General features: G+C 43.7%; 1 protein-coding gene across 3 annotated transcripts; it reads left to right on the top strand.

The window, feature by feature from the left end:
- The first annotated feature begins 1,086 nt into the window (after positions 1-1,086).
- LOC123044609 (pentatricopeptide repeat-containing protein At4g18975, chloroplastic) lies at positions 1,087-7,451 on the top strand. 3 transcript variants are annotated; one of them, XM_044467402.1, is made up of 5 exons: positions 1,087-1,287; positions 5,561-5,651; positions 6,053-6,196; positions 6,324-6,536; positions 7,015-7,451. In XM_044467402.1, the coding sequence occupies exons 1-5, from the start codon at positions 1,172-1,174 to the stop codon at positions 7,204-7,206; spliced, it is 756 nt and encodes a 251-aa protein (XP_044323337.1). In that variant the 5' UTR covers positions 1,087-1,171; the 3' UTR covers positions 7,207-7,451. The 3 variants fall into 3 exon arrangements, with proteins under 3 accessions (XP_044323337.1, XP_044323338.1, XP_044323340.1); XM_044467403.1 differs by lacking the exon at positions 5,561-5,651 and having other exon boundaries at positions 1,097-1,287; positions 6,103-6,196; XM_044467405.1 differs by lacking the exon at positions 6,053-6,196 and having other exon boundaries at positions 1,103-1,287.
- The last annotated feature ends 3,041 nt before the right edge of the window (positions 7,452-10,492 follow it).

Below are 10,492 nucleotides of genomic sequence, written 5' to 3'. Positions count from 1 at the left end.
TAATGCTTGTCACTAGGGCTCGAGTGCCATGATTTCAGATCTGAACCGTTTATGTTTTCACCATTATATCTATGTTCTATATCCGATATTGGAAGTTATAGGCACCTGCTCGTGTTATGATCCGTAAACCGCGGGGTGACAATAATCAGGATACTTTTCGGTGATGACCGTAGTTTGAGGATTTCATGTATGCACTATGTGTTAATGCTTTGTCCGGCTCTCTATTAAAAGGAGGCCTTAATATCCCTTACTTTCCTTATGGACCCCGCTGCCACAGGGAGGGTAGGACAAAAGATGTCATTCACATTCTTTTCATAAGCACGTATGACTATTTACGGGATATATGCCTACATTATTTATGAACTGGAGCTAGTTTTGTATCACCCTAGGTTATGACTGTTATATGATGAATATCATCCAACGAATTCATCGATCCAATGTCTATGAGTTTTTCACATATTTTTCTTGCTAAGTTACTATTGTTATTGCTACTGTTACGCTTGCTACAAAATCATTGCTATCATTATTATTGCTACTGCTATTGTTACCACTGCTATCAAAACTATCATATTACTGTGCTATTGATCACCTTACTGCAGATATTTAATCTCCAGGTAGGGTTGAATTGATAATTCAACTGCTAATATTTGCATATATTCTTTGGCCCCCCTTGTGTCGAATCTATAAATTTGGATTGAATATTCTACCCTCAAAAACTGTTGCGACCCCCTATACTTATGGGTAATCAGGCGCCTGTGCGGCGGGTGGACAGAGGAGGAAGAGAAGGGAATGAAAGAGCGGTTGGCAGTTGGCACGCGGCCATGATTTTTTATATCTCCTGTAGGTGGAGATGTATATTTGCATTGCGAGGTGTTGTATTTTACATCTTCGGAAGACAGAGATGTAATTTGTTTTCATCTACATAATCTGTTGGAGAGGGGTTTTGGGGCCTTGAAGATGCAAAAATCATCTTCTATTGAAGATGAGCTAAACGATGTTTTTTTTTGAAAGGTACTATTCTCTTTTTTTTTGAATGGACGATGTAACCATTCTGGTAAAGAGGTTTGAAGTGTAAAAAGAGAAAGGAAAAAAAAAACTGACTGCATTATCGCGTTCTCGTTTTCCATAGCAACCGTTCACCAACCAGCATAGCCTGCGGGCTGGTTGCGCAATGGCGGCGGGTCCCTTCGCGCTCCGCCTAGGGCCGCGCCTCGCGGCGCCGGCCGTGGCGAGTGCGACTAGGGGAGGAGGACGGGGAAGTGACCGCCCTACGGCCAGCCGAGCGCTGTAAGCGGATAATTTGTTTTCTCCAGCTTATCTTTGTTGGTTCTCGTGGTCTGCCTCTGGGCTGCCGGAAATGGGGGTAGTGAGCGGCTCGTCGGCTCGAGCTGCAAGCTGCGGAGTATTTCAAGGTACACGAGTCCGAGCGCACGGCTGCAGCCTGCCGGTGTCGCGGTTAGAGCGGATTTGATGATTGTGGATTGTATTGGCTTGTGCGTCCCTTCTGCATCAGTTCTCACTTGCAGTCGGTCTGGTCTAGCAGGTGAACGATTAGAGCGTTTCCATATTATCCAGGAATTCTACGTATTAAAGGAGCTCTCTGAGTTGTCATGCACGACTAGGAGATGCAGTTCTACATACAAAAACTAGTTTTAAGGAGTGATTTGACATATGTGAGGTGGTTGAACATGATTTACTGACTCTGAACAGCGTGTTGTTGAAGGAGCCTTGTTCTGGATATCGAGAGTTGAGTCAGGACTTAGATTACATGTTCTGAAGACTCACTTCTGATCCTCAACATGTTACTTTGTTAGTATCTTGTAGTCCTGTTTAGGATATAGAGCAGCAATATGTGGTGTTAGGTGTAATTTCATTGGGTACACACTTATTGTTACATTTGGTGATACTTGTACACCTTTTGTTTTTGTTTTTGTTTTTGTACATGAACAATTTGACAAGTCCTGCATCCTAACGTTTTACTTGGCTGTCAGGATTCTGCTAGAGAACTTGACTCGTCTACATTTAAGTTTTAATTTTTTACGTATTGTTGTTCAGCACATGCGCCGCGATGTGCTGGTTCCATACTTCAAAGGTCCTCTTTCTTTACCGTGATGAATGTTGGGGCTGGTGATGGCATGTCAGTCATCCCACCTCCACTCCATCAAAAGTAACTTGCTGGTGTTTGTCCTCATTTCTCCACAAACTTTACCATCTTGTCTTTAGTGTTTTGAAATATGGAATATGATTCTTTTAACATGTCTTTCTCATTGCTTGTTTTATTTTCTCTATGGAAGTCTTAACTGTCCAAGTAATTTGTTGTCACCATTGGGTTTATATGGGCATTGATGTGCTGGTGGATTTACATATATTACTATTTGAGAAAGCCTGTTAAAGTGTACTGCTCACCTTATCAAATCAATTTAAGCTTTGAGTGAACTGATCGGTAAATAAATACCAATGCTTCAAGTTTTAGCTAACATGATATAAAGAAAAGAACAGCTGTGCTGACCTCTAGTCCACGAATTAGGCCTAGTGAAGCCTAAACACAACGGTTCAGAGTGGGAGGAGGGTGGAGCAGTGTGTGAATTGACTGGTGCATGAAATCCAATTTATGTTAGAACAGGCTTTGTCCTTAGAGAGGTTAAATGAGCATGAAGATGAACTGTTCTGATACTGTCAGGAGAATACAATTAGACTACTCGCGTTTATCTGCTATTCAATGCATAAATAGATTCAAGTAGAAGAACACTTCACATAGGGAAGGCATGGGTGGGTGATGGGCTTTTGGACTTTAGTTTTTCGCTGTTAGCTTTCTGCGGCAGCGTAGCTCTGTTTTTATTTTTGCACCAGGATGCTATTTTGTTCTTTTCGTTCGTTATTGGCTGATAGTGGAACCCGGTCCTTTCCTAGGAAAATGAGTGAGTGATGGAGGGTGTTTTGCTGTGTTTTGACGTTTGGTTTCTTCTGCTGCCACAGTGCCACACATCAAATGCTCTTGTTGTGTACGGCTTCCAATTAATGATAAGATGAGTGTGTGTGGTCCTATTCTGCCAAATTGTATCACATCAGTCAGTTTCCCTATTCATCCTAAATATCAAGGTATGTTCAACTTTAGGAGAACAGAGCGAGTTTGGATGAGCACAAAATCAATGTCTCTGATGCAATGTAGGAGAATACAATGAGACCACACACACTTGTCTTTCATTCATTGCATAAATGGAAATGAATGGATGATTAGTTGACATGTGGTAATGAAAGCACAGTGGAAAACAAAGCAATCTGGAAAACAGCTGAAGAGGGGAGAAGAAAGCACATTGTTGGTGTGCATTTTCTGTTGCTGCTCATAGTGGTCTTATTGTAGAAAAAGTTGTCTATTCAGTTAATGATATGCCGAGTTTTTGGTTTCGTTCTATCCACCTACATGGTGTCAGAGCAAATAATTTTCCATTCACCTAAACTAGCCAGCACCGTTCAAAGAGCAGAGTGAGCTCATACGAAGATGAAACCGGATGCTCTGATACCATGTAGAAGAATAGAAAAAGACCACATCTTGTCATTTAAATAAGTAGATTTGGTAGAAGAACATTTGAAGCGCAATAACAAAAGTAGCACAATGGCAAAGCAAACTAATCTAACTATTGCTCAAGAGAGGGGGTGGGGAGAGAATTCTTCTACCATTGGGCTTGAGTGAATCATAGCATGTATGTATCTAAGAGGAAAAGCATTGACACCAGTTCGAGAAATGAAAGCAGCGGATATAAAGCACTCATTTGAGTGATTTTCCCTTGATGTAGGACATTGCATAGGCAGGAACCTCGTCACATAGAAGCTAGCTCCAAAATATTTTAGTTGTATGACTAAGAGTTTAATCCATTTGAGGACATATCTAGAGGATAACACCAAAAGTAAACAATATTTGTTCATTTCCCCATGCTACTATTCCTATAGGTCCTCTTTTAGTAATATTTTGGCTCATGTGCACCAATGTGGAAACATCCTGAAAGAAGAAATTGTCGGTAGAGCACATACTAGTGGTTTGCCAGACTTGAGGTACACTAGCTCGATTTCAGGATCAAACTCCATGTCGTTGTGTCGCCTAACAAAGACGTCTGTTAGGTTGTGGGAGTTGGCTCCATATAACACAATATTCAGCATGGTCATCAAGGGGAAAAGGGGAGAAACAAGAACATAGCTCCCTATAACAGTATAGAAGGTAGGTGTAGGTGGCCCAATAGTTCAATGTTGTTTCTCCCCATTTCTCCTTGATGACCATGCTGATTTTGTATTATAAGGAGCCAACTTCTGTGACCTCGCATGCGTCATTGTCAGGCGAGACAATGTCGTGCAGTTTGATCCTAAAATCAAGTGTGTATCGCACGTCCGTCAAACTACCGGTATGTGCTATACCCCCGATTTCTTCTTTCAGGATATTTCCACATTGGTGCAAATCTATGTTACAAGAACATCGTAAGGGGAACTATAGGAGTAGTAGCATGGGAAAAATAAACGAACACCGTTGTTTTTGCTGTTATCCTCTCAATATTCCCTCATATGGAATAAGTTCTTTGCCATACAACTAAGATATTGTTGTTGAAGGGCTAACTTCTATGTGGCCACGTTCCTCTCTAAGCAATGTCCTATGTCAAGGGAAAACCACTCAAGTGAGTACCTTATGTATGCTGCTTTCATTTATCGAACTGTACCAGATTGTCAATGCTTTATTATTGATAAACACATGTCAAGTCCATGAGTTGTATCTCCCTCTATTTAATGGCAAGATGGGTGTGATTGATATCATTCTGTTTGTCAAAATGGTAACAGAGTGGACCATCTTTCTGCTCAGCCGAACTAGCAAGCTATGTTGACCTGATGGTGACACAACAAGTTCAGATGAACATTAGGATAAACTTCTTTTTTTGCCATATGAGAGAATATAATGAGACAACATACACTTAACATATCATTCATTGAATAAATAGAGAAGTGAAGTGATGATCACTTGAAGCAGAAGCCTACAACAAATGAAGAATCACTACGGCAAAACATAGTAAGCTAAAGAGTAGATTGAGAGAAAATAGGATGATTTATTCAACAAGTGTCAAGATCAGTGTGTCTGGTCTCATTCAGTTCGCCCATATGGTATAAAGAGAGCAATTTTTTCACTTGAACTAGCAAGTGTGTTCAGCTATAGGAGAATAGAGCTAGTCCGGAGGGACATGAACATCGACCACTCTGATACCATATAGAAATAATACAGCGACCATACATTCATTCTTATCTTAACACTCATTGAATGACTATAGATGAATTTAAGAGCACTTGATGTATATATACAGAAAAGGCACAACTGCAGAACAGTCAAAGCTAAAATAAGAGCTCTAGAGGGAGTTTCCCAGGGAAGGTTTTCTGTAGGTCATTTTGTATTAGAATACAACTTGTTTGCATTGTTTGGATTTACGTGGGCCTTCCAGTTTGCAGTAACTGCTACCAAGATTATGATATGTGTTCTGAGATGCTCTTCACTAGTTACCAAATTAAATTGCATTTATTTTGGTCATAGGGTGTCAAAGAAGTCAAACAAGGACCACCGTTTGTGGATTAGGAAAGATTCGGCTGGGTCAGGGAAGAAGGCTCTTTGTCTTGTTAATACTGTAAGATATAACGCCACTCGATCATGATGTTTTCACCTTTCCATGCTGAAATGTGTGAAATCAGTTTGACAAATCGATCTCTTTGGCATTTTATTTTATTTTAGCATTGCTCTTATGTGTAAGCATCTTTTATGTCGACATAGGCATAGTTTCGGCCTCATATGGCTTTACTGTTGCCACTTTGTCGTTTTTATATTCTTTGTCAGACTGTTTGTTTGATGACTGTGTGCATCTTAGCTATGCAGAGGCAGGTGTCGCTCTTTATGCTTCGTATCTGCTCGATGCAACATTTTTAGTTAATAAAAGTGCCCTTTATCGAAAAATCTTTTTTGTAGCAATGGTATTATTGGGCTTAAAAGCTGATCTGTGCTCAAATCAGTTTATGGAACCATCTCTCTTAGGTTTCAAAACTACCGAATGAAAGAGAAACTGTTTATGGTGCATTGGATAGGTGGACTGCTTTTGAGTCTGAATTTCCAATTATAGCAGCGGCTAAAGCTTTGGAGATGTTGAAAAAGCAAAGAAAATGGCTACAGATTATCCAGGTAACTTATCATGAACTAAATTAGTTAGTTGGTAGCCTGTTTAGAATAGATCACAGTAATTCGCAAAAAAGAAATAATTTCAGCAAGCACATTTTCTCACTTACCTCAATTTTTAATGGTTTCACAGGTAACCAAGTGGCTGATGAGTAAAGGTCAGGTGCTGACATGGACAACGTACGATACACTGCTGTTGGCTCTTTCTATGGATGGAAGAGTAGATGAGGCTGAGTCAATTTGGAATACTATCTTACAAACTTATACACGCTCAGTGCCCAAGAAGTTGTTCTCTCGGATGATCCAGATTTACAACACGCGCCATCTTCCAGACAAAGTTTTGGAGGTTAAATTTGAGTTTTAACACATTTGCTCTAGTGTTTCGTTTTGAGAATCATGTGCAACCAAGGCTAAATGTGTGGTTCATCTCAAACTACTTGAGTTTGTTATTTCCAGGCTCCCTCTTTTTTAGTTTATTCGGCTCATCTAAAAATGTAACCAAGGAGGGTTCTAATTAAGTGTTGGACCTTGGATTAAAGCAACATTGAGAATCAAAATTAGGCAGAAATTAAATGCCCGAAAGGCGAGCGGGCGCATAAACAAGGGACGATAGTTATTGCTGGCCTTACAAACTGAAAAATTACAGATTTTTAGATGATCCTAATAAACTGGAAAGGAGACATGATGACTGTTAGTTTAATAATTAACGATACAGTATCATCACGGGACAGTCTATTGTGCTTTAATGATCAATTGCATTTAAGTGGTGTCTGTTGGTTGGTCAAAGTTGAGACTTCAGTCTAATTCTTCCTTGCCAATTTCAGATATATGCTGACATGGAGGAATTGGGCGTGCGTCCAGACGAGGATACAACAAGAAGAATCGGACGAGCATTTGCAACTTCAGGCCAGGAAGATAAGCAGAAGCCTGTCCTTGAAAAACACTTGAAGAAGTGGAAGTACATCCATTTCAATGGTGAGCGTGTTCGTGTGCGGAGGGCAGGACCTTTGGCCTAGCAAACGTCCTCTGGATAGGTTCGGATGAACAATGAGTGTCGCCTCGCCTGGACATATGTGATTGCTATTGTTCTTCCGAGGTCCTATGCGAGCATGTCAGGTAGAACAAGGTGTCGAAATTGTAATGCTCTCTAGACAAATGGATAATATCATAGTGCAGGGTGAGAACTGGCATTACTAATGATGTTGGTATCCAAACATGTGTAAGTTGTGATGTTTCAGACAGGTTGCTGTCGTCTTCGGCACCATGTGCAGGAACAAAGTTTTGACGAACCAAGTTTGTTAATTAACCGCTACGGCGTGTGACATGACAGTACAGTCCTGCTCCTGATGAAGGGTGCAGTTAGCCACGCAGATCAGATCTTGTGTTCCAAACTTCCAATGCTGGCATCCAGTGAGGTCGTCATCGAGGGCGTGACTCCGGTGCTACAATGTATGCCTGAGTTGCAGGTGTTAAGTGTGGAACCATCTTCGCCTATATCGATGGTGCTCTCGAAGGTGGGCTCGCTTGGGGCGGTGACGGTTGCCTCGACGCCCTCTCCACCTCCGTTGAAGCCTAGTCAGTCGGAGTATGCATGTGTGGAGGGTGATGGTCCAGACATGGTTAACACGCGATCGCTTGAACCCTTTGGAGGTGTGGTTCCTATGGCTGATAAAATTGTTGTGGCCGGAGTGTTGGTGCCTAATCCTGGTGTCCTTTTAGCCACCAAGATTTGTGAATTCGTAGCCAACCTGGACTCTAAAAATTCTGGAAAGACGATTGGATGCCTCTTGGAGGAAAAAGCTTTGAGGGAGAAGCACAAGAAGGGTGGCGCTAACTCTAGATCTGGCATCCTCAAAGAGAAATCTTGCAGGAGCAAAAGCAAGAAGGATAGCGCTAGAGGGGAGGCGTAAATGGTTCCATGATGGATGGTTCTCGGCTTTCTGAGTTGCAGACGTGTGCTCGGTCATGGGGGTGGTTTTCGTCGATGTGTTTTCCTCGAGTTGCATTATGTCGATTGGTTTTCTTTTGCAGTATAGGGACCCATATGTTGTGGGTTGCAGTAGTAGTGTGTTGGGTGCTTCGGTCCTGTGGCTCCATGATTCGGGAGTAGTTCACATGTGGATGGGGTCGTGCTTTTGAGCATGGTTGTGATGGTTTTCGTCTGGTTTTCCATAAATTAACTAGGTAACTCTCTTCTTCTTAATTAATAGATAAGGCAAAATTTTTGCCTCCGTTTAAAAAAATAAATGCTGGCATGCTTTGCACCAGCGATTTCACTGATGTTAGCGGCTGCATCTGTGGCGAGACGAGTAGGGTAAGGTCTGCAAGGACGTGGAGTCGTGCTGCTTCGGTGCTGGCTGCAGTCTCCTACAAATGGCTGCGTCCTCAATTTGCACGCTAGTCTTCTTTTCCACGCGCAACTCCAACCAAATTTTGGGGCGCTGGTTTGCTTGGCTCGGTTGTCTGTCGTCCCGTTGCGTTGTGCGCCTGGAAAGTGACAATGCCAATGCGGATGGATCACCGGAGGCGACAAACCCGAAGCCTCCGGAACTAGCACCGGTGGATGCGAGCCACCCGCCGTGCGCGGCGCTGGTTCGCTGCCTCATCAGCCTCGCGCTCTCCTCGCCTACCCTTGAACTGAAACCAATGCCACAGGTTTGCCGCGTAACAAGGAGCACAAATTGGAGGCAAGTCTGGAAACTTCCGTGTCCTAGTAGAACTAGGAGGTTCTACACAAGACCGGAGCTAAATTTTTTCAACGTGTTCTTTTCTCCTTCGTTTTGACTATACATTGAGATGACGTTGTGTTCGATAAGAAAAAGGAGGTTCAGTTCTATGTGCAGGTGTTGCTTTCGTGTATCACAGTACCAGTTGGTTGCGGTCTTGGCTATATAATAACGTGTAGAGCAACTTCAACGGACCGATCCAAACAGACGGCGCATTTATTCTTTTTTATCGTTTGAGTCGGCCGCCCGCCTGGCATCCATTCTGTTTTGTATTTGGATCGGCCGTCCGCCTAACGCGCCGACCCATTTTCATGTCCGCATTTAATTTTTAAAGAAGGTCTGCTGCGCATAGATTAATGCCAACGGTCATGCCTCATGTCGACACCATGCCGACGCCTGCATACATTGCCGCTTTCAAAAAATATCACCACATAGTTCGCGCTGGCGCACTCGCCAGCGGCCGGCACACATGCCAGCACAAAAAAGGGGTGGGACTTGAGTTCGACCACGCCATCGCGGCCCCATGGTCATGCCAGCACACAAGCTGACATACAAAAAGGAAGGCGCTCGGGGCCACGAGATCACTGGTCGGTGAACTTGAGCACGTTGGCCTGCATCTTCTCGAACCACGGCCTTTTTCTTGGCGACACGGTGTTAAGATCCACCTTCATGATCTTCACCCCGGTCATCATGCTCGCGAGAGCCACTTCTTTTGCCTTGGTCTTGCGTTGGTGGCCTCGATCTGTAGCATCTTGGCTTGCTTCTCCTCCTTCAGCTCAAGCATCTTGGCTTGCTTCTCCGCGTCCATCTCAAGCCTCCTCCTTTGAATCTCCATGAAGGCGTTCATTTGCTCTTCTTTGAAACGCCGACGCTCCTCCTCCCTTGAGCCCTTCTTATTCATCATGCCCTCCATGCTTGCGATCAAGGCGTTGGATGCCGCATCCCGGTTGTCCTCCTTCTTGGAGTTGGTCTTCCCCCGCGGCCGTGCCGGCTCGCCGTCCCCAACCTCCTCCACAGCTTGCTTCCCCCCACGCGACTTGAAGGCGACATATTGCGCCTTGAACTTCTCATCGTCCGTGATGACCCGAAAGCAATGGAAGAGGTTGAAGCACTTGCCATTGTGTTGGACCTTGAATATCTCCAAAGCTTGAAATGCCTACAAAATGTTTCCATGCAAGCATATTGGTAAATGGTATGCAAATGAACATGCAAGCATGAACTTGATGACACAAAAGAGGGCGGCTTGCTAGCATACCATGTCTTGCATGCCGATGCCGCTCACGGGGCGGGCCTTGACGCTCTCAAGAGTGGCACAAAACTTGTTGCACTCTTGTCGGATCACCCTACATCGCTTCGAAATGGACACCCACCCGCGCGTGCTCACAATTTGGTAAGGCAGAAACTTCTTGCGCTCATGAAACTCCTGGTGGACACGGATCCAAAAGGTTGAATGCTTTTGTTCGACGCCCGTCTTGGGGTCTTGTCCAATGTCTCGCCAACACTCGCATAGAAGCTTGTCCTCGACCGCCGTGTATGCCTTCGTGCGCTTGCTCTTGCGCTTCGACTCCGGACCGGT

Source organism: Triticum aestivum, chromosome 2B, assembly GCF_018294505.1.
Source record: "Triticum aestivum cultivar Chinese Spring chromosome 2B, IWGSC CS RefSeq v2.1, whole genome shotgun sequence".
Taxonomy (NCBI): Eukaryota; Viridiplantae; Streptophyta; class Magnoliopsida; order Poales; family Poaceae; genus Triticum; species Triticum aestivum.
This window is presented reverse-complemented; position numbering and strand designations above follow the sequence as displayed.